At 37.0% G+C, this 23820-nt stretch overlaps 1 protein-coding gene across 13 annotated transcripts in view; it reads right to left on the bottom strand.

Moving 5' to 3' along the window:
- Positions 1-1933: 1933 nt before the first annotated feature.
- The window catches only part of usp (retinoid X receptor ultraspiracle), a 63826-nt gene continuing 41939 nt past the window's right edge, over positions 1934-23820 (bottom strand). For 10 of the 13 annotated variants that reach the window (XM_069120606.1, XM_069120602.1, XM_069120594.1 and 7 more), the window contains 5 exons: positions 16830-16959; positions 16096-16257; positions 7968-8274; positions 6532-6857; positions 1934-4742 (listed from right to left, as the gene is read on the bottom strand). In XM_069120606.1, coding sequence (XP_068976707.1) covers positions 4469-4742; positions 6532-6857; positions 7968-8274; positions 16096-16257; positions 16830-16959 — 1199 coding nt within the window. In that variant the 3' untranslated portion in view covers positions 1934-4468. Of the gene's footprint in view, positions 4743-6458; positions 6858-7967; positions 8275-16095; positions 16258-16829; positions 16960-23820 lie in introns of those variants that run through there. The other 3 variants (XM_069120605.1, XM_069120604.1, XM_069120607.1) reach the window with 3 other exon arrangements.

Genomic DNA, 23820 nt, shown 5'->3' with positions numbered 1-23820 from the left:
CATTCGTCGTTCATAAATATGCACATATAGACATTGCTTTAATTATCGAGCACAACCATAGTGTCATTAGTTACTAAGCACTAAGATGAATTAGTATCTCAATTTCAAACAATGTATTGAAACTGATGCGATACAATTTAACATACCTGATCTCGTTATAATAAATTGTGTTAGCCATATAGAAATAAAAATTGTTATTCACAAGTACCTTTAAGCTGTTAATACAATAATGATTTCTCAAGTGGAATATTATGTTAGAGAGCTATTCCATACATTTATGATTATTATATTTTCGAACATAAATGATAAATGTTTTGTTCACTAACCTTCTTAACGTTACAAGTCTTGCGCATAATTCAATGATGTACAATCAAATTATAAAAATCTACTTAATAAAATGGTACAACAATTTCATAAGAATCGTTCCTTTTTTTTCTTATTGTTTCAATTTGAAGGAAGAAAGATGAAACATGGAATATCGGACCATGCTAATGTTCCAAAAAATAGTTAATCACAATGGCAGTTGTGTAAGTTAATTTGTTATTAATGTATAGCATTCATATTGATACATGAAATTTTCTGACATTTATACACACAGAAGGATTTGTTTTTAGTACTCTGGCTTTTTAGTTTAGTTCGTCAAAGGTACAGTATTTAGTAGGACACCTGCTACTTTTTTAAGTGGGATGTACCTTACGATTCAGTAAGGTCAAACAATTATTTTATTCGTTATTACTATTAGTATTAAACTTATTTGTACTGGTCTATGCAGAATGGGTGCGTGTGGAACCTCTTTGATACTACCATAATATACCATGGTTTGATATTCTAAAATTCTAATTTTTAATAATAACATCCATCTTCATTTTAGTATAAGAAAAATATAAAAATATAAAATACAGAGCATGGACGTATATCGTTAACCATCTAAACAATTAGGTACATAGAAAGTATTCCTAAGTACCAAATGACGACGAAAAATATACATACTTAATTTAACGTAAGGATTTATTCTCCAATTATTGTAATATTCATGATGGTACAGAAGGTTTGCAACGCACCGCATTCATTCGTTCTAGGACACTGTTACTAAGTAAAACATCACTACATACAATTTGAGCATCGTACGATTTCTATAATAGTTCAAAGAAGTATGGCAAAAGCATCAAGTTTACATTGATTACAATCATGTACACGATTTGTGTATAGCACTTCATTAGAGATGCATGCTATTATTTGATAGATTTTTTGCTCCAATACATTCCAAGATTCACCATGTCGAATCTCTTGCCTTTAATACGTCTAATCATAGGACATTAAAAATTCTGCCATTATCTTTGTTATTCTACTGACCGCTACTGAGGTTCTCAATTATTATTTGTGAAAGAGTTCTGTTTATATGTTCATATATTATTATACGTATGTATAGATATCATCATTTTAACATTTATATATTTATATGAAACTTCATTCACAGGTAGCTTCATTCACGCCCGCCAATCCTAATGGTCTTTCACTTGCTTATCTTCTTTTATTATTACTATTTATTATTACTATTATTACACGTATCGAGGAATTAGATGAGGTGATCGCAAAACGCGTTTCATTCAGAGGTAATTTTGGTCGAGATGTATATTTCCAGTATGGATGTAAAGAAACAGAAGATTACATCCTGGATTATAAAACACCAAGAAAATTGACATTACAGAGATTGTAATACGATTTTCTTACTATCTTATACAAAACGTATAAATATAAGTGATTTGGTTTGAATTTATTCTTGGAAATTATTTGAAATCGTCGAAATTGGATCGAGTAACTATGAAAAAAGTTTATCCTGTGTTTGTGTGTCGCACGAGAGAACTATAGAAAAAGAAAAAGAAACAATTAGATATAACAGGCGTTTGAAATGAATAGCAACTCCAGTAATATTAAAAAAAAATCGGGAATTTAATAATGTGTTTCTTTTTTCTCATGGTATGCATAACATTAAAAACTCTCATCAAATAGATAACAATAACCAACAACTAACAATCGTAAGCATTCACGCAAAAATAGAAATATGTTTAATAATTTTTTAATATTATCATAATTTATATTATCGAAGTAAGTGTGATCATCCCTTACGATTTCTAAAGTACTATAGTAATTTATGTAGATGACTAAAACTGAAGGACACTAAGAAGATAAATCTTTTTCACTCTTCTAAAATCTTAAAATCGAATTACAATCTAGAAAGAATAAATCTTTCGAAATATCTTACAAAAGAAAAATATAAATAAATGTTTATTTATACATTTTTTGAATAATGCACCAAGATTCTTTCAATATATATTATAAAATATATATTTATATTTTTAAAAATTCTTTCTTAACTTACTGATAGAAGAATAAAATATATAAAAGTTTGGATTCTTTATTGCCACAAATTTAGATCGATCACAATTCATATCATTTTTTTATCTATTTAAAAGTAGAAAATTAGTAAAATTCAAAATCTAGAAAACTAAAATGTGGATCTTTTCGTTAAAAATCCTGTTATTTTCTTACATCCTTCAGCTCAAATCATAAAAAGTGTTTTGTGAATTACTAACAACGACGGTAAGGTTCCTATCATAGTCCTGTCACTGATCAATTAATTCTTATATATATCTAGGTTTAAATGATAAACTATACATTGAAAGCATCGCATCTTTTGAATGTTTTTTTCTTTTTCTTTTTTTAAGATTTTACATCTCATAATGCACTGAATTCAAAGAAAAAAACTGAATATTTTCGCTAATTAGTAAATTTTAGTACATTATCAATATACTATCGAATTACTTATACTGTTCGCTATTATGCAATCACGTAATGAGAAATTGTTATCGAACGAAACGAACGCTATCAAATAAAGTCGAAAAAATATTAATAAACGAGTTATATGAAAAATTCCATGGAATTCGCTGTATACCAAAAGTAAAAATCGTCCTTAATAAGAAATCCTCTTTCGCATTTCAGTTTATCTTTCAACAGTATGTATGAATCAATGATTCTTGATATATCGAGCGCACTATTTATTCACCGGTTTTGTAACAGTATATGTTGCAATTTCAATATTTTTTGTTACAGACATGAGCTGCATATATATACATATAATATATATATATATATATATATATATATATATATATATATATATATATATAAAGAAATATTATAATATATATAATTATATATAATTAATAATGAATTAGTAAGTTTTATTTTCTTTCTTCTATACTCTAAAATACAAAACAATAAATTATCGTATTATAGTGCACACACGTGTAAAACGTTTCCGTTTTATGCAAGTATGTATAATAATAATAATGATAATAATAATATAATAATAATAATAATAATAATAATAATAATTATAATAATGACAATAATAATAATAATAATAATAATAATAATAATAATAATATATCTAGATGCGATCGTGGCTCTTTCAAATGACGATCCGAATCGAGGCAGCGTTGGAATGTAAAAATACCCGATAAGCTCACGCTTATTACGGATTGCACCCACGTCGAGGACCGCAATCCATACAAAAATGGAGGAGATCGTTGGAGAATCGTGTCGTCTGTACAACTATATATGTATTCTGAAAGACTGGCGAAGCAGATTGAAACTGACACGTCAACGATGACAAGAGATAACACAGGTTGTAACAGAGGATGTAACAAAAAGGTAAGAAGAAACATGAGAAAACAGTGTCTTAGGAACTTCCACGTGGTTGCAGAGAGTAAACAGTTCGACGTGAGCGCAATCGAAGCCCAGACTAAATCAAGGATCGGCAATATCCGGTAGGAAATCGTCACGCGTGAGAACTTTGCTCGGAGATACGATGGCATGCCACACACATACTCGACGTGTGTCATAGACTAAAGAATGCAAAGAGAGATCGTTCCAAGGTATACATAAGCGACTTCGAGAGCTTGGAAATTTCATTGAATCGATCGTTTAAAAAAGCGCTGGGGCTCTTTGTTCTCCGCGAGTGTATTATCCGTTGCTCGACTTCCGGCATGCTCTCGATACGAATCGAAGAAAAGGATCGTCTTTACATCGAATATAATGCGCTATCGAGCAGATATAAATAAAATGGTGAAGAAGAAGAAACGTAAGTAAATTCCACCTTACTCGACTTCTGTGAGAGTATCAATTTTCCTTTTTGTTTTTTTTTTTTTCTTTTTTCGTTTTTTAACCACCGTGAGAGGCGTATTAGAGTTACCAACGGGAATTTCTTTTCTTACACACGCATGTATATATATATATATATATCTTGAGTGCTGTTCTTTGTTTTTCTTTTCTTGTTGATATATATCTATGTATATATATCTATGTATACATACATATATATTATATATATGTGTTCTTTTTTATGTTCCGTTATTTTCTTCCTTTATAAATCGGTGTGCCCCAAGACGCGGCACACCTTTTGCTCCTAAGGGTCCGACCGTGACTCTAGCATCTCCACGAGGAAATCGTCGATCGGCACGTCGCCGATCATTTTGAAGAAGAACAGGTACTCCAGACACTTTAATCCGATGGATCGGATGGCCGGCAGACGTAACAGTAATTTCGCGAATCTTCCAGCATCGTCGGGCCAGGCTACGCGACAATAGCCTTCCAGCGCTGCGTAGATCTTCTCGCGGAGCAGGGTCACTTCCTGGATGGATTTTAGTCCTCGGACTTCGGGGTTGAAGAGTATTATAGATCTGTTTGTGATTAATTGCTCGATAAATGAACGTAAACTCGAGAAAATAGTGAAGCAAGTTTAATCGTACGCGTAATACAAACGATACTTTTCAATTCCTTCGATTCTTTATAGATACGCTTAATATAAATTGAAAGACACGATCCATAAAAATATCAACTAGTAACAAAACTAATACTAACGATTAATCGAGGAACTCGAATAGTATCTCTTCTTAGTGTTTTCTATTTCTATCCTATCTCACATTCCTACTGTAAAACAAGCATCTTCCGAATATACAGTAGAACTCCATTTACTCGTGGTTAACTGGACTTTTGCCGGTTGAAGTCAAATCTTAATTATGCGAATGAAAAGTAATAGACTGAAAAAAATCAGAGAATATCAGAGGAACAGCTATTATTAGGTCATCCCATAAGTTTGTGCCGACTTTTGTGTATACATTTCATGTGTCGATTTATAAACATACGGCGATAAGGGACCAATGCATTTGAGCTTAGCTGATCGAGAACAGGCTAGAGCAGATTTTCGTGGGTATAAGATCGTAATATAGCGAACACGGTGACTTCTAACAGTAAAAAATCATGAGTGAAATGCGTGTCCATTTTCGACATCTCACGTTATATGAATTTCGGAAAGGAAGTTCTGTAACAATTGCCACGAAAAACATATGTGCCGTTTACGGAGAAAATGCGCTTTCGTCTCGCACCTGTAGGAAGTGGTTCCAACGTTTTAGAGCTGGGAATTTCTGTTTAGAAGACGAGGAACGCTCCGGGCGTCCTTCTCAGACAGACGAAGATAAAGTGCGGGATCTTGTTGAAAAATCACGAAGTTTGACAGTTCAAGAGATGTCAAATGTTCTGAAAATACCTAAGACAACGATTCATAGGTGTTTAAAAAAAATGGGGATAGTGTCAAAGTTGAACGTTTGGGTGCCCCATGAACTTACGGAACGGAACCGTCTTGAACGAACGACAGCGTGCATGTCATTACTTGCGCGTAATAAACATGAGCCATTCCTTAAACGCCTGGTAACTGGTGATGAAAAGTGGATACTTCACGAAAACCCTGAATGGAAACGTAACTGGTCCCAACGAAATCAGCCACCTCAACGCTGTGCAAAACCAGGGTTACATCAACGTAAAGTTCTTTTGTGTGTATGGTGGGATTATAAAGGAATACTCTATTTTGAACTTTTATCTAGTGGTGATACCATTAATTCAGACAAATATTGCACTCAGTTAGAAAAATTAAGGGAAGCACTAGCTGAAAAACGACCAGATTTAGTGAATAGGAACAACGTTATCTCCCATCATGACAACGCTAGACCGCATGTCGCGAAAAGCGTTACAAAAAAATTGTCTGAATTTCATTGGGAAATTTTACCACATCCCCCATATTGCCCAGACATTGCCCCATCCGATTACCACCTGTTCAGAGCATTACAACACTTTTTAGTAGGTAAAAAATTTGAAAATATTGATATTCTCAAAAATAGCTTAGAAAATTATTTTAAAGAAAAACAAGAGAACTTTTATCGAGACGGAGTAATCGCCCTACCAGAAAAATGGGAAGAAGTTGTACAACGAGAGAGGGATTACATTTTTTCATGAAACTGAAAGGTATGTAAACGATCTTAACATATATAACCGCTCGAAAAACGGCACGAACTTATGGGATGACCTAATACATAAACCGTTGGTCCCCGATCGATGTTCAGATAAGTGGAGTTCTATTATAATCTATTGTAATCGATAATTAATAATTGTAATATAAAAGTAACGATTACCGACCTCAGGCAACCAAGCTCCGTCCTGTCCATCTTCATTTCGCGCATTTTCGATACAAGCTCGGAAAGTACCCGGTCGAATATCGTGCCCACGCCAGCCTGCTGCGCGGAGTTTCGGTGCACCGTGATCCCTGTCGCCAGCACGATACCGTCCTTCACGTCGATCGAACGGTGGGAAAAGGATGCTATCAGCAACTCGTTCCAGCCGGCCCTGAGCAGAAGTACCTGATCCTCCAGCGGCAACGACGTAAAATGCGGGATGTGTTTCGCCCATGCTACCAGCTGGAACAGCTGTTTGTTCGTGGCGTTGCAAATGTGCGACACTGCATTCTGTGCATTGCAAGAGATGCCGAATTAATCGGAGGAGCGTTTCGTGGAACAGCTACGCGCAACCATTCCACGAAAATCAGTTCACAACGTCGTTGTTCATACAGTGGCCGGAGAAAAACTGGCGACAGTTTCCGGTTCGCGTTCCAGTTGCAAAGTCAAATATTCTGATCTTTATTTGAGTTTTCACAGTCAATTAACAAGTTGATCCAAGTCCGAAATTTCACGATGTCTCGAAAACGCTCGAAATCCACGATTCGTATCTCTTTTTCTTCTTTTTTCTTTTTTTTTTTTTTTCTCTAAGGAATACGTATTTTGCCAGAAGCAAAAGCCCAAAAAAAGTATTTGCCAAAAGCAGATTATCGATAGAAATCAAAGTTGCTACTGACCAGCATTGACGATAGCCGTCTGTTCGATTTGCAAGGAATTAAATTGTTGTTTTATCTTCTGTCGGTACAAATGACGGTAACGAATCGATGGAATCGTACTAATTAAAATGAGTCGGAACAAGACTGTAAAAAGATACTGGTAAAGTTGAAAAAAAAGAAGACTTTGAAGTTACATCGATTCATTTTAACGAGATAAATACTTCTGTACCGTTATTATATGTCCTCGATTATTTCGACCAGCTTATTCATCGATGCATACACGACTCGATCAATTTTTTAATTCGCATTACACGACGAAACGATCATATCGGATCGCCAATAAAGGACACCTCAAACGAGATTAATTCAATCACCAGTCCAGGGTCCAATGACGAACAAATTGATTTCGTCCCGGGAGAGCTGTACATTGCATGAAACTGACGTTCCAATCTTACCAGCTTCTCCGTCACGTTCATTTTCAATAAATCGCTGAATGAAACGCAACCACGGTTTTTATCTAACTCTACTAGTTGAGAACTTCTTAATTAAAAAAAAAAAAAAAAAAAAAAAAAAAGAGAAAGAAAGAAAAAAGATAGAAAAATAGGACGAGTCGTGTATACCGAAAGTCGAGTGCGTTCAAACGAAAAATAAAATTTCTCAACCGGACAATCGACGTGGTGAACTGTTCCAATTCTACTCTTACTATTTTCGCTTTTTCTCTCCGTCGTTTCTCGTTAATATTTACCTCGTAATTTCCTTGCTGTTCCATTTTGCACTCGACTCGTTTCTCGGCTTCCAGAATACGCTCGATCGGCATGTCCGAGTGCAGGCTACTGGTGCTCTCCACCTCGCTCTGATCCCTTTCCTTGGTACGTTGACGCTCTTCCTGTACTGCTTCTCTCTTCATGCCCATCGCCAGGCATTTCTGGTATCTACAATACTGACATCGATTTCTCTGCCGTTTGTCGATGATGCAGGACTTTTCCTCGCGACACGCGTACGACAGGTCCTTGCGTACGGTCCTCTTGAAGAAGCCCTTGCAACCCTCGCAGCTACGAGCGAAAGAACAGAAAGGTTACTACGGTAAGATGTACCGCCACGAACGATTTTTCTAACTAACATCAATCCGTTATAACAACGTACAACGATTTTTCTAGCTCGCTGTCGTTACGACGGTAAATAGTAAAGGCTAATGGACGATGCGAACCTGTTTCAAGCTCGCTTGCTTCCACTCTCGTTTAGCAATATCTACCGCGTAGAACGTAGAAGATAGCTAAGCAGCGTAAGAAGTGGCGAACAGCGCTATAAACTAACGTGATCCAAGATGAACGAGTACCGGATATCATAGTCAAGGGGCGAGATTTGTTTATGCATAGATAACGAAGGCTGAAGAAAGCTGACAAACACGATTGCCTCGTCGTTTTATGATCGCCACTGAATAAGAGAATTTCATATTGTTTTTGTCATTTATTTTTTAGCTTGTATTACATCTTTCCAGCGTTTAAATGATCGTAGCGGTGATAACTTTGCTATTAACCGTGGGCTTGGGACGTGTCACTTCTAAATACGTACGTGTCGATGTACGTTACAACTGCAACGTACGTGGTTCGAGCGTATCTTGCCGTATCGTAATCGATTCTGTTCGTAAAAATTGTGATTTCGCTTTACGATTTCTGTCTGCTGAAAAGGATACACGTACGTTTTATTTTATTTCATTCTGATTCGGTTTCTAGGAGATACGGGAGAAAGCCTTGCAACCCTCGCAGCTGCGAACGAAAGAAAAGAAAGAACCTTATTAGGTTGTCCGAAAAGTTTCTTTCGTTTTATGAAGAAATAATAGACGCTTTTGCTTTATATTATTTTGTCGAATTACGTACGATCCATTTCGTTCTGTTGAGACAAACACCGCGGCATTTCACAGACATGCTTTCACGTTTGTACGAAGGTGCATTGTTGTAAAAGACACGTTTGCGAAAGAAAGACATTTTTCGGACGACCTAATACGTATATTTACTCGTTGTGTTCTTTAATAAATTTCGAATAACGCATCTTATTCGTCTTCCCAATGTGTTATTACGTAAAACGTATAGTATAAAGATTCGCGTGTCTTTTTTAAATTTCCTTTGTTATACGAACTGCGACAATCGATTTACTTTCTCCCAAGAGACGTATCGTTTCATTAAAATACCGTGGAAAATTATTGGATCATAATGATCACGTTGTAAATCCTCAAAGTCCAAACACCCGGTAACATTACTTTCGTCGAGGTGACTTATTCGTGCAGGTTGCAACTTTCGATTGTCTGGTGGCGACGATGTTCTCTCCGGGACAGCGGATTACGCGAAAGAAATCGTAAACCCGGGATACTTTATTCAAAGAATCCTTGGATTAGTCGAGCGGAGCAGAGCGAAGGAGCCGGATAAGACGCGCCAACGAATTCCAACTCTTTTTACGACACACGAGTCGGTGTTGTCTGGGTTTTGCAGTGATTCACACACCGAAACCGCGAATTCCTCTTGATCGTGTCGAAATTTATTCGAAAGTATTTTCTAACAGTGCACTTGGGAAGATGCAACGAGGGAAAACGCAATTTATGTCGTTTCCTAGTTAATTTTATACCTCTGGAACGCGTTTGATGTAATCGATGGAACGTTTGCGACAGTAATTTGCTTACGAGGTAACTAAGAGTCCTAAGATCTAGGAATTTGGTCAACGAATTTGAATCTTAAGAAACTTTAGTGAGAAGAACATCGAAACTGTCGGAGAAGAATTTCGAGGGCTAAGAATGGATAATTCGAAAACTCACCACTGTTCCTATTTCTTCCTTTTTTTTCTTTGCCAATATTGTGTATTTAATAAATACTTTTTTATTTAAAAATCTTGTTCGGATCGTGCCACGTTCGAAACACACGACCGATACTTTAGCCGATAGAAATCTTTTTACAATTAATTTAACTTTTTTTTATCCTATAGAAAAAGTTAGAGAAAAATAAATATCTTTTTGAAATTCGCTGTTTCATTTGTTGACAAGGAAATTCGTAATTTAAAAATCTTGCGTAATGGTAGCTGTAATTAGCACGAGATTTCAAACGAAATTAACGATGCAAAGACACGAAGGAAAGAGGTGCATCCACTTGTCGTCGCTATTAAAAGTGAAAACAAGAGAAAGGCACGCTAAACCGTGTCGAAAATACGCGCGATGTTTTGTGGCCGGCTGGAGCAAAAATAAATTCTTACTCGCGGAATGTCGCCACTGTTACTGGAGAGGTTCCAATTTTAAAAACGAGTCTCGCCAATGGTTGGCCATCATCGAGATCTTAACGACAACGGAAAGTGGAAAGGTTGTTTGCAATACTAAAAATTTAAACGGTCCTCGAAAATACGTTCCACGAGTTTCGTCAAAATTTATAATCCTCGTTAGCTTCGAGGAAGACAGACATATTAGACGCGACAACCGAAATGAATTAAAGTCTTTTTTAATTAGCGTCTACATACGTTTCATCTTCACAGTACACACTACATATTCGTATTCGTACGTGAAAGTACACGATATGAAATTTAATATATTCGCGCATACTTTTTTTCTAGCCACTCTGTACTGTAGAAAAATTGTATGTGCACGTTGTATTTGTTGCAGAAAACATTTTGAAATTTCAGTAACATTGGAACCAGGCACCACACTGTCGTGATATTGGTCAAGTGTGAAACCAATTTAAATCCTAACGTCAGTAAACGAAAAGAGAAGAGATTTGGAATAACAATAAAATGGAAAGAAAGAAGTAAAATAGAAGCAAATATTCGATCGTAAAATGTTTCGTTCGTTCGGATCATGCGGTTCTTATCGAACGCTTCTGCTTTGTTCGGTTCGTAAATTCGATGAACGCGAAAGAAGAACAATACGGAATAGTAATCCTATGGATCTCGACGAATGTCAAAACTCTCTCTCTCGCGACCTTCGCTAGGAATAGCACGACAATACGCGACTTATCGAGGATTTATTCTTGTTTTCGGCTATGAAATCCGCTAAAAGCAACGCGGCAGCGACGAATCGAACAATTTTCTGCTTTCCGTCCATCCGTTTCCACCGTCGCGAGGGCGAAACAACGCTTATTCGTTAGCGATGAATTTGGACGAGCGGTAAGTTTCAATGGCTGATAAAATACGTCGAACTGTTTAAGAAACCTCAGAAAGATTTTGGAATAATTGCAAACGATACATACTTCTGAAAAGTAATGGGAAATTAATAATAATAATAAAAAAAAAATACCGTATAAATCGATTTACATCGTTCGAATTTTTATCACTTCATATTCTACATTTTTATCTTATTTGCACTTCTTTCTAATCGTAAACGCCGTAGGTACATAGAAAATGAAATGTGTGAAAGACGCGTAAGAAAATTTCTAGACCACCGTGAAAGTCGTTTGATCTCGTTGAGTTTACACGAAAGACAAATAAGTCTGACGCGGGACACGCGTGGAGAAGCTCGACCCATGGACCAAAGTTCCGCCATAGGAAACGTGCAAAGGCCTCCGGCATTTGCCTATCAATAACATCGATTTTCTTTGATCTACTACCGTTTAATGCTTTTCTACGAGTAAAGTAACTCGTAATCTCGCGTAATCTCCTCGAAGACCTACTTAAATCGCGTTGTGAAAATAAAGAAAGCTTCGACAGTTATCGTACGTAATAGACATCGATTAAGAAGGATTCAGGCTTTTTTACGAGGTTCCGTTCGCTTGGTCAAAACATTACACGGTTTATTTAGATCTATTTAGATAATTTTTAAGTTTCAAAACTAAATAGCTCAAGGAAATTAAATTAAACTTTGCTATACTAGTACTAATGACACGGGAGAAATGGTTCTGTATGTACACAAGCTCGATGATCAAAGTGTCGAGAACTCGTTTCGACGAGCTCGGTCTTCCATTAATTCCGTCGAGTATAATTTCTCGTTTAATTATACAGTCTCGATCACGTTTTATCAGCCTAATCGCTTTATTAATTATTGAACTACTTTGCGACCACTCTTGGACTTACGCTGTAAAAAGCAGCAGCGAGTCTAACGTACAAGGGAAAAAAGAGATTACCAGAGATTAAAAAGAAAGAAATTGCGTCTTTCGAGTTTCTTGCTGTAATTCATGGCTAATAGGCAGAATCGGTAAGATTTGATTAATTTTGAGAGACTTCTCTAAAAATAATCTCTCTTTAGTTTTACAACATTCGTTATCTTTGTTACAATTTTAGCATTTCTTGATGATCCATTGTTCTCGATTTTTCAATCTTTTTTCCTTTTCAACGCGCCTTGTTTTCCAGCTATCGATATCTTTAGCCCAGTTTATTCTTCCATCTGCTATTACCGTTGTATTGCCTCTTTTGAAAAATTCTCCGTCTGAAAAGCGTTAACAGAAACATTCCTCGGCAAAAGGTAATCGAAAACAGATAAAAGAAAAAAGCTGTAGCACGCTTTGACTACGTTAAATAAAGAAATTAAAAATCCATCGCTGGGAGGAAGTCATAAACTGCATAGAAAATACCAGTCAGCCAATTAATCATGAAGAGCAGGAAGAAACGAAGGAAGAAAGGATTGTTGTTTCTTACAGACCGGCGATATATCTGACACGGGCCCTGATAATGGCCGTGATTGCTTAATTAGCTGCCACTGGAGCAAAGTGGCTGCACGAACAGCAGAAGACGAGGCTCGTCGTCCTCCCTTGCCCCGTAGGAACTACGGCTGGCTAGTCGTCCTAACCACGCGAGCAAGTCCAAGGTTGTCGAGACTCTGATGCAACGTGAACCATCATCATCGGCCGTGGTCACTGATCACACACGCGCAATACCCAAAGTGGGGAGACGGATGACGATCGGAGTGGAGCACAGTGACACGCTCTGTGTATGATTTGAAAACGATTGGAATTGCGAGAAGAGAATTAGTAATTTAAATGGGCGAGTTTCAGTTTAAATAAAGAAATTTCGAATGTTTAACCGCAGCGAGGAAAATTAGGGTTTCAAATTTAAATACGGAAAGTTGGAAGCTTCGGTTTACATAGAAGAAATCGAGACTTTGAAACTTGGAATCTTTTACTTTATTTTAATTTCACACGAACGACGTAAGAAAATGAAAAAGAAAGACAGAAAAGATAAAGGAAGCGAAAAACCAGTAAGCTTGTAGCTTTCAAGATCGTTTTATCGTGCGTTTACTACACATTGATGATATCGAGTTTTTCGAGCGACTCACGTGCAACGCACGACGCTTAATCGGTCGATGACGTCTATTACGTGGAACATCGGTTGGTTCTTAATCAATTAAAAGCGAGATAGCAAGCGATACGTGGTAGAAATGGTTCAGAAACTCGATAGCCAACGCTCGATCATTTCTTCTTGCATACAGACACGTTCCATCCAATTAAATGAAAAAAAAGAGAGAAACGAAGAACTTTATTAACCCGAGTTTTCGTCGAGTATTGCAAAATTTCTACGGCGTGCACATCTATAAATATACTTATTTTTAACATCGTTTTCCAAGACGAAAACGATAAACGCGTTGACGAGAAGTCTTCGACGTTACGGTTTAATTCTTCGTCGCGTTACGGAAGAGAGTTATCGTCAACTTCTTCGTCTGACAGATTCATCCGTTAGGAACGCATTACATACGAATTTCCTGTGCGTCAAAATATTTTTCTTATTTACATTAATTCTTGCAAACCTCGACAGAATGATAATCGACTTGAAGTCGAAACAGTAAGAGTTACATCAACAAGGTTAAAAGAACTAAAAATGAAAAAAAAAAAAAAATAACAAAATACTTCGTCTAAACTACAAATCTTCATGGAGGTTGTTCTCCGATCAACAGATTACCGATGTTTGCTGTGCATACACGATAATATTCTTATCTTCGGTTTGTGTCTCCAAACAAAAGCGTCTAATCGCGTTTCTAGTGCTACAAATTTATCCAATTGAAGCTTTTATCGACTTCCTAATTTCGTGTGAATTCTGCACGCCGTAATGAGTAGGGACGAGAACGAAGAAAGCAGGTGGCCTACTCAAGAAGCTAGTCGAAGGTGTGTTTCACGAATTGTTTCTTCTATATCTGACGCGCGAATAAAGATGCCTGTACATTGCACGGTGTACGCTGGTTTGTGCAAGATGATATATTTCACTAAAAGGATATTTATATCCGTCTCTTGATGTCGTTATTAATGTTATTAATTTAATCCTCATCCATCTCTTCTTACAGTAGATATAAAAAGATTGTACGTCCTCTGTATTATTTTTTATCGTACTTTTTAGCTTCTAGAGCTCGTAAAGCCATGACGAATCTTTTTTGCGTCATAAATTCTCAGAAATTTTGTTTCTATCATACGTCGCTTCGTGAAAATTTTAAAGTAAAAAAAATTTATTAAGTTTTTAATAAATTTGAATTCCTTTGACTCCAGAATAATAGGAGTCGATAAAAATATATGTAACCTGTCATTAAAAAAAAATTGATGGTTTATTATCCATCCATCACGGTCTCGTGTTCTTCGTGTCGAGACAAGTGGTTTTTCGTGAAAAAACAGCGATTTACGAGCGATTTATTTATCGTATTTTATATACAGAGTTACTGAAAAATACGTCACCATTCATGGGATATTTTAGTATCCAGGTGTTACATAATTCTATAAGAGATAAATTATTCCTAAGTCACCTGGTATCGATCAGTTTAATATGGGACGTGGTCTATTCTACTTTCTATTTCAGTCTTCGGATAAATCCATCCTGTGTCTCAACCTCTTCTCTCTTAATTCTTTTAGTGGTTTTTTGTCTGCAAGTTACTATTCGTCGATTCAATTCCAAAGCTAAAACGAAACAAATATTTTTCATTTTCCTCCTTTCTTATTCATTCGATAGCCACTCGGTCTGCATTTTCTCAATAATCAACGTTGGAAAAATGTTATAACTCTCTGCGTCTGATTGTACCACGTTATTGGCATAAACACCTTGTCGTTACAACGATATCGCAGTAAGAACGATCTCTTCAATTCAAGTGCAATTCAATAAATGGTGCCGGTTGTAGGTCTGACAACAAACGAGAAGAGATACAGAACGAAGGCAGTGGAAGGTCGAAGGTGACGATAACTAAAAAAAAAAACAAGCATTTATCATTGCATCCAAGACGACGTTATCGTGACCACTAACGTTATAGGTAAATGTTGAAAATGACAACGTGAGTTGGTGCTCGCCACCCATATGCAGATGCGTTAGTTATAAGAAGTAGTAACTAGAAGATAATCCTAGTTACAATCGATAGACTTAATCAAAAGGCTTAAGATGCTTTTTTGTTTTTATCCCTAGCTTTTGTAAGCGCGTGCAATAAAGGTTCTTCTGGCTCAGAACGGTGTGATAGATTTATCCATTCGATAAAATAATAACTATTGTGATCCTACCTCTGAGTATAGAAATAACAACAGTAAATCAACGAAATTTATTAACACGTTCTGAAGCCACCCCCTCCCCCTAACTATCCAGAGGTCAAGGTTATCGAAGTGAATTCATCGATGTCGAAGTGACCGTCACGACTGATGAAAAAATCGTCCGATATCCGGAACGAGACCGATTTGTATTCATTGCTGAAAATCCTGACAAATTGGTCTCATAAAACAAGGAACCCTACGAGAATCCCTAAGCTCGTATTATAGCAAATTCGTAAAAATAATAGAAAAGAAAGGTATTTTTTCGAAAATTTGTATTTCGCACAGTCCAGAAATTTAATAGCTTGATCAACGTACTAGCAAGGAAATTAATTCAGAAAGTTTGCAAATTTGCTTCGCATACGATTGTCGTTAGTTTATTAAGTTGGTTCGTGAACTTGTAAATGTTCATGTCTGACTTACCTATAGACACCATAATGCTTGCCACTGGCACGGTCACCGCAGATCGAGCAAAGATGCTTGCTTCCGGAAAGAGGGTGGTTCGGCGGATAGGGTGCGGCTGCTTTGTTCTGTCCACTCGGCGACGTACTCAGAAGGTTGCTGTGACAACCAGCGGTGAAGGATCTTACATGCAAAGAAGAGAGTAACAAAAACTCCAGCTACGAAACTACTGACCCGGATCGAGCAAAATACTGTGAAACTTTTTTTTTAAACAATCACCTCTGTATACGGAGTAGATTTTGCAACGTATTTTCTACTATTAATAGGCCGCTAGTAAAATTTGGAACAACTTTTCAAATTACCGTGTATCCAAGTCTCTAAATAACTTCGTAACATTCATTCCAGAGTTATCGTTATTAAATTAAGATAACTTTTATTACTATAAAAACATTCGGAAGATTTCGTTTTACAGCTTCCATAAGCGAAGGTTCTTAGCTTTAAATATCCCAACGGCGCTCTATGTGTTACGTGGCAATAAAATGGTAGAAAGAAAATAAGAAAAGGAACGGTATGTTGCTCGATTTCTATAAAGGCGCGACTACGTTCATGGTAAACCCTCTATTTACGATATCTTCGCCAGAATGCCGTTTTTTTCGCTATCTGTCGAACCGAATTCAATTGTACCTCCGTGCCATCGATACAATGATAATCGTTAAATCGTTACAAATTATCGAGAAAATGGTAGTGTTACTTACCCAGGACTATTGGGACCGGAAGGACTGAAATTCCCTGGATTGATGAGGCTCGCTGTGTCAGGTTTCATGTCCAGTGGACTTTGTGGACCCACCGAGGACATGGACATGTTACTGTTGTCCAGACTCAACCCTGGAACAAACAAGTTTTACGTTATTAAGGGAATACGTTCCTTTTCTTTTTTCCTCTTTTTTTGTAAAACGACGGTATTGGTTTTTTTTTTAAGAGAGTCGTTTAAAAATAGCAAAATACTGTTTGCATTAGGTTCATTAAATTATATTATATTAAACATATATTAAATACGGATTTAGTAAGCATAACTTGTTTTAAATTAAATCTATCGAACGGTGTTCGGATAATTCCTTAGCCAATGACTAATTTTTAATCTTTGTAAACGTTGCTCGTAACATACGTGTCCCAAATAACGTTACTTTCTATCGCGTCACAGAATTACACTTTTACTCCATTAATATTCACGAGACAGCGTCCTTTTACTTTCAACCTCGACTGACCGAGATTCCCATTTGCCGACCGACCGAGGACGACTCGTCTTGTCCAAGACACAATCACGTTAACTACCGCCACGACACTCGGAGTCATGATTTACAGCTACAGGAAGAACCGATACGAGTTATTAATCAGCGTGCTCGTTGCAAATTCTATATAGGCACGCGTATAACGTAATATACAAATGTAACGCTATTAAGTAAATTACATGTAAAATGTAATTCTCTTTACATCATGTCGCGCATGATACAAAATGTTTTCCATGAAGCACAGCATATTCGAAATAAATTCTCGCAAGTGTTGAAATAATTTGGCGACCTCGTGTACGTAAAACTACCTTAAAATCTACCTTACAATAGGTCGAGTAACTTTACTCGCAAATGTACTCAACGTGTAGCATAAATTTTCGCGAAAGCTTTGCTTCGTTCCATGACAAAAACGTAACAGCTCTAACGAGACGAGAAAATGGATAAAACGGATCCCGACTTGCGATTGCAAAACATCGCATCGCAGCTTTATGTCTCAATAGAAGAAGCAACGTCGAGTAAGTCGCGGTACAAATTGCTTGTTTCACCATATCGTCCCTCGTAATTCGCGTGGTTCCATCATCGTGCTCCGTTCTCTATTACGGTAACTGTCTCGATGCTTTTTTTCCACGCTCTATTTCGAGCACGATTTACGATGAACCATGCACCAGTCGAACAGACACTCGCATATACCTACACGTCGTGGATTTTCTGTCGTGGCGTACAGAGTATCGGAAGATAAACGACGTTTTAACAGGGTTTGGACGAGCATCGTGGCCGTCTGCTGTTATTTAACGAAGGGGAGAGGGATGTAATCGTTGGAAATGACAAAGACGAGAGCGGAGAGGCAAGTGCAACTGTGTAAAACGACGGAGAGCCAGAGCGAGTTAGGGAGAGACAGGGAGAGACAGGGAGATCTCCGAACCCCTAAGGATGCTAGCAAGTGCACCAATAATTGTAAATTCGATGTCATAATTCTTTCCTCTCTGTTCTATTTTTCCTTTTGTTCTTTTATTTTACAGCACGTTCGTTCCATTATTTTATTTTCCTCTTTTTTTCTTTTTCTTTTGTTTTATTCTACGCAAGAGAGACCCGTCCCCTTAAATCTCTTTTATTTTCATTTATGGTTAAACAGACAAAATCCTTCACACGCAAAGCCAACCATATAACTTCAAGGTTAAAATGATCAACGAACTATGTTTCGAAAACCTCTATATCCAACGATGTAACGAAATAATTCAAGAAAAAACAGTTTAAAATTCAAGAGAAACCGCGGTTCAGCGGGTTAATCGTTGGTATTCGAGGCTAGTAATAGTTAAAAGGTTAAACGACACGCCACTGTATCGGCCGATTGTCAACCGCACGTTTCCGCGGAATATATAATTACAACGAGGTCGCATCTCTCATCGGTGACTTCTATTTCGAGTGTTAGGGTCGTCGATTGTGCGTTGCTAATCGCGATCGTTTATTAGGCGCCGTTACGCCATTTGCTTTAATTACGCAATCGACGTGCGTGCAAAACGGAGCGAAGGTCGCCGACAGACGGCGAAACGAAAGCACTTTTCGTGTCTGCATTCAACGAATTCGTCTCCTCTTTACGCTACTGCGTGTAGAAATTAATTCTATGTGCTTTTTTTTACAGATTTATCGTTCGTTTATAAATTTTGCTTTTAAATCAATTACATCTTGTTCGAACGATGACGAATTATTTCTTGCATCGATCAAATTCGTAAAACTTATTTCCGTTAACACGCTAAAACTTGCATTACGCAACGCTTCATTTATATTTTCTTCAACTAACAGTTTACATTATCCTTTTCCATTCTTTAAATGGGAAGTTGTTTAAATTTAAAATAATTTTCTGATCGATTCGATATAAAGCGGATGAATTAATCTTCGGATTTAATAGTTCCAACGTTATAAATCTAAATGATTCGAGAAAGACGTTGAACAAGACGTTCATCCTTTACAGGGGACCGTTTGAATGCTCAAGAGCAGATCGTCGCAGATTTCGAAGCAGATTTTTACGCTTCTATGGGTACGTTGCAGGGTGTTCCACTCGTCGATTATTAGATCGATTTTCAAGAAGATTCGGGTAATCTGACCCTTTTCGGGCTAGTGTGTCAAGGGCGACTTGTGTGCTCGATGGTGACGCAAGAGGTTCCGTGGAAATTACCTGTTGCAAGGTTAGTGAAGACCGAGCTGGTGAAAAACGACGCTTTCAAATTTCGGAGAATGTTGTAACCACAACGCCCAGATAAAATTCACCTTTTTTTCCAGAGAGACGATAGTAGCAGGGAATACCAATCGACAGATCCCATAACAAAAGTGAACTAAATACATCGTTTTAAAAAATGCAAGGTAACTACAGGAAACCATACGCAAGATTCGCTTTCATTTAAAAAATTGTATTATGAGTCTCCAACGCGTAACGGTACGTCGTTTATTGGAAAGAAATTTTAATTAATATTAAATAATAATAATAATAATAATATGATAAGATATAATAACAAGAATATTAAAAATGTAGATATAAACGGTTCTCGTGGAACTAACAGTCAGTGAGACAGGAGGGTCAAAGGTCTATAGCCGCATCTATAGCAACTTGAAACAACGTTCGAGGGAACGTTCGGGTTGCGAAAGGTGTAAACGCGGCTTTAAGCGTAGCAAAGAGGGTGGGAGACGAGGACGCGCGAGAGTGGCTGCAAGGCCAAGTCCGGTGACGGTATATTATACCGGGGCAGTGTCGGGCACCTTGACCAGGCGCAAACACACCCGGTGCAACGCTCGAAACCGTCCTGCATATGGCTGTACCGAAATGCACAAAAATTCCAACGATTGTAGTTTTACGAATATATTATGTACTTTATAGGACACATTTTGAAATTTCATTAACAATCGTACTTAACGTCGTTACATTAGGTTCTCTCGAAAGTTTCGTTCGTTTTATAAGGAAATAATAGATGCACGATATTTTTTGTTTGATATTATTTTATCGAATTATTGCAATGGAAGAAAATGGATCGTACGCAATTCAATAGAATAATATGCTTTGCACTGGTACAGTTAACGGTGCTCCATGTTCCACGCTGTTTGAGATTTCTAAGCAAAAGCCTACGAGATTCGTCTATCGTGATTACATTGGAAAAGTTTGTGATTTCTATGGATGTATATCTTGAGATTATGTTCGACGTTGAGGAAACGCAACTACCCTTTTAAACTAGACAGTGGATGTTATGCATTGGTGGAAAACTTGAAAGTAGACAGTTAAAAATACACAAGATATTCTAGACATCCTGTTTGTTATAATATTCGTATTAGATGTTCACACGCCTCGAGCAAAAAAATAAGAAGAAAAAATCGAAGAAAAAGGAATAACCGAGTACTTTCGCAACGAATCGCATGTATTTTTCATCGGAAACGAGCGAAAGGAAAAGAATAAATTACAGCAAAGTGACATGGGAAGAGGAAGCCGGCGAAACGGGAAGAAAGGGGAGGTAAAACGCAAGACGTCGGAAACAGGGCGAAAGAGAGGGAAAGCAGACCGACCTACGCCAACAATGAGTCAAGTGCGTTGGCTTTTGAATATTTAAGACATATATTCCCCTTTAAAGGCGCGTCGACCGACCGAATCGAGCATGGCCTTTCGAACAACCTGATTTTCAAGGGCGGTACAAGCAAAACGCGAAATTGAGAATGGTCATGTTCCTCGCGTGGCCGTCGAGCATCGATCATATTCTCTACCCTGACGACTAAATGTGTCCAGGCTTTTCATGTTCCGCGCTATCATCCATCGAAATGTAATCACGTGGCTGTCTGCGAGCGGATAACGCGTTCGAGTGGGCTGAAAGGGGATGAAAGCGTCGCGGTTCGTAATTCCACGTGATGGATGAAAATTTGAAGGAAGATGGAACATCGATACGATGGAACTTGCGATCGATTTCAAACGAAATAGTTATTTCTTGGTAACTTTGATGGTTTCATGATTTATGATTTTGCCACGTTGAGAAGAGCAGGCTCAAGGTATTAGGGTGACATCTGTGACGTACGGGGGGTCTTTTGACGAATTTTTCGTCAACGAAACCCCAGACAAGGGAAGAATGGACAAACCGAGGGAGGTAATAGCACGGATAGAACGAAGATAAGAGGAACGAGAGCCTGACGAGCCGTGACAAAAGGGAACCGTTATTAAAAAAAGAGGCACAATAGACGACACCGTGTCCATCCCCCTATCGATAACGAATGGCTGAGAAAAATTCTTGCTGGAAACACGAATTATTTCTGCGATAAGAAGTAAATAAAAAGGAATAAATAAAAGAAAAATGACAATCCGTTAAATTGAATAAAAATACTAGGGAAAATGATACGGCGAATAATTAAAAACGTGTAACGAACATCAAAGAATTTGTGATACATGGAAGAACAATGGAAGAACAGAGAAACGATTAATCTTCGATATAATCTAGAGTTGAATCCTGTTATATGTCCACGGAACAATAATTATTAACGTTTCAACGTGATGAGATATTGCGAAACTATCCTCGGTCCATAGAGGAAGATGAATATTTATGTTCCAAGAAGCGTCGGAAGCCTTGAAAACAGCAATAAACCGTTTCACTGCACCGTTTCGTTGCATTCCACGTTCCAGCGGGATGGAAACTCGAAGAAAAGCCTGCCACGTTTAACCATAACGCAGTATAGTAACCTACAAAATACGATTGTTTTACTGTTTTTCGCGTTTCAGTTTCGGAGAAACAGATTCTGTAACTGACTTTACGCGAAACGATCGAGTTTATTGTGCTACGCTTTGTTATGATCCCCCCCTCTTCTCATTTCCGTTAAATAATTTTACCTCACGAGCGAAATTATATTTCAAAACGCGTGATTTTTAATTAATTACGATTAATTGTTTCATCGTAGCTATTCCGAAGGAATGACAAATTATTATTTATCGATCGTCACACAGATATCTACGATCGTCCAATTTTATCCAGTGGAAAAAACGAGTTTTGCCTGATTTGACGAAGCTCGTGACGTATTAATGAGAAATCAGCGATTTCGTTTAAAGACGTCCATTACCCGATGGATATTAAAAGCACAAATTCCTTCCTTTTCAATTCCCAGAGTGCGGCGCCGTTTAAGCCGATCCATTTTCTTCGTTAATTCACCCGGGACATTATTTCGCCAGCGAAAGCTTTACAAAACTTATCTAACAGCCGCGTATCTGTAGCAGCGCTTCGAACCAGAAAACAGAACAAATGTTCCAAGAGACAACTAATTACGTAAGTTCTTTTAACGAACAGAATCAACCTCACAGAACAATATACATAACGATATTATTTAGAAGAGTGTAATTGGAGCTGAACTTTAAACGAACTCTAAACTTCTCCAGAACATTTAATTATTTCGTGAAATTCGAACCGAACGACCAGCCATTAATTAGACCGATACGTGCTTTTTAGTCTCCAGTTACATGATTGTTTATTCATACCCAGTCTCTATCGAATTAGAACCACTTGAAATTTTCAACGTATTTCATATTTTTTTTTTAATTTTTATTTTTTTATTTCGTAATTGAGAGACTTGAGCGAATTTTAATGGCAAAGTTTGTCGATTAGTAAGGTGGAAATCTCATTTATTACACGTAATAAGGTTAAACGTTTTCTTTATTCATATCCATCGTATTCCTCGACTATTATTACCTGTTGTATGCGTTGGACGATTTAATTCATTATTTAATCTTATGTTATAAATACAAATATAAAAAAGGAAGAATAATTTTTAGTTCGTATTTGTATGATAACTGTAAGTTTATTAACACGTGCGTTAGAACAGAAATAGTCGAACAATCGTTGCATTTAGCAGCAAAAAGTCAGCATAACATCATGATATTTCGATATCTTATCAATGTCACCGAGCTCTTCATTTTGCTTCGAGCTGCATTTTGTTACTATTTTCGGTGCACTGTGTCGTTTAGATGTATATGTATATTTAAACGCGTCCCATGTAATCTAGCGCTAAAGATAACACCAATGCAATGGCGTACACGAGGGCAGATAAATTCTGATAAAAAAGGGCGAGGGAATAGAAAACATAGACGCCTTAAAATCTTATCTATTCCATTCGTAGCTGCATTGGTCATCGTGACCGATTATGTTCCAAAATGTTCGAAAACATTACGAATTTATTAGTACGATATGACATCATTTTTTAAAAACCTAGCGAGAACAGTTAAAACGTAGTTTCTTTCGCGTCAAAAATTTTCGGTAATATTGAAAAAAGTTTTCTAATTATATAATTTTAAAGGGACACTCCTTTTGCAAATATGAAACTATTCTTACTAAAAAAAAAAAAAAAAAAATATCAGACAGACTTGTTTAATTTTATAATTTTAAAAAAGGACGCTTTTAATTTTAAAAAAAGTTGGTTAAAAAATACGAAATATCACGTTGAGAAGGCT

The sequence above is a fragment of the Bombus flavifrons genome, chromosome 9 (assembly GCF_040668555.2).
Source record: "Bombus flavifrons isolate JBK064 chromosome 9, iyBomFlav1_principal, whole genome shotgun sequence".
NCBI classification, from domain to species: Eukaryota; Metazoa; Arthropoda; class Insecta; order Hymenoptera; family Apidae; genus Bombus; species Bombus flavifrons.
This window is presented reverse-complemented; position numbering and strand designations above follow the sequence as displayed.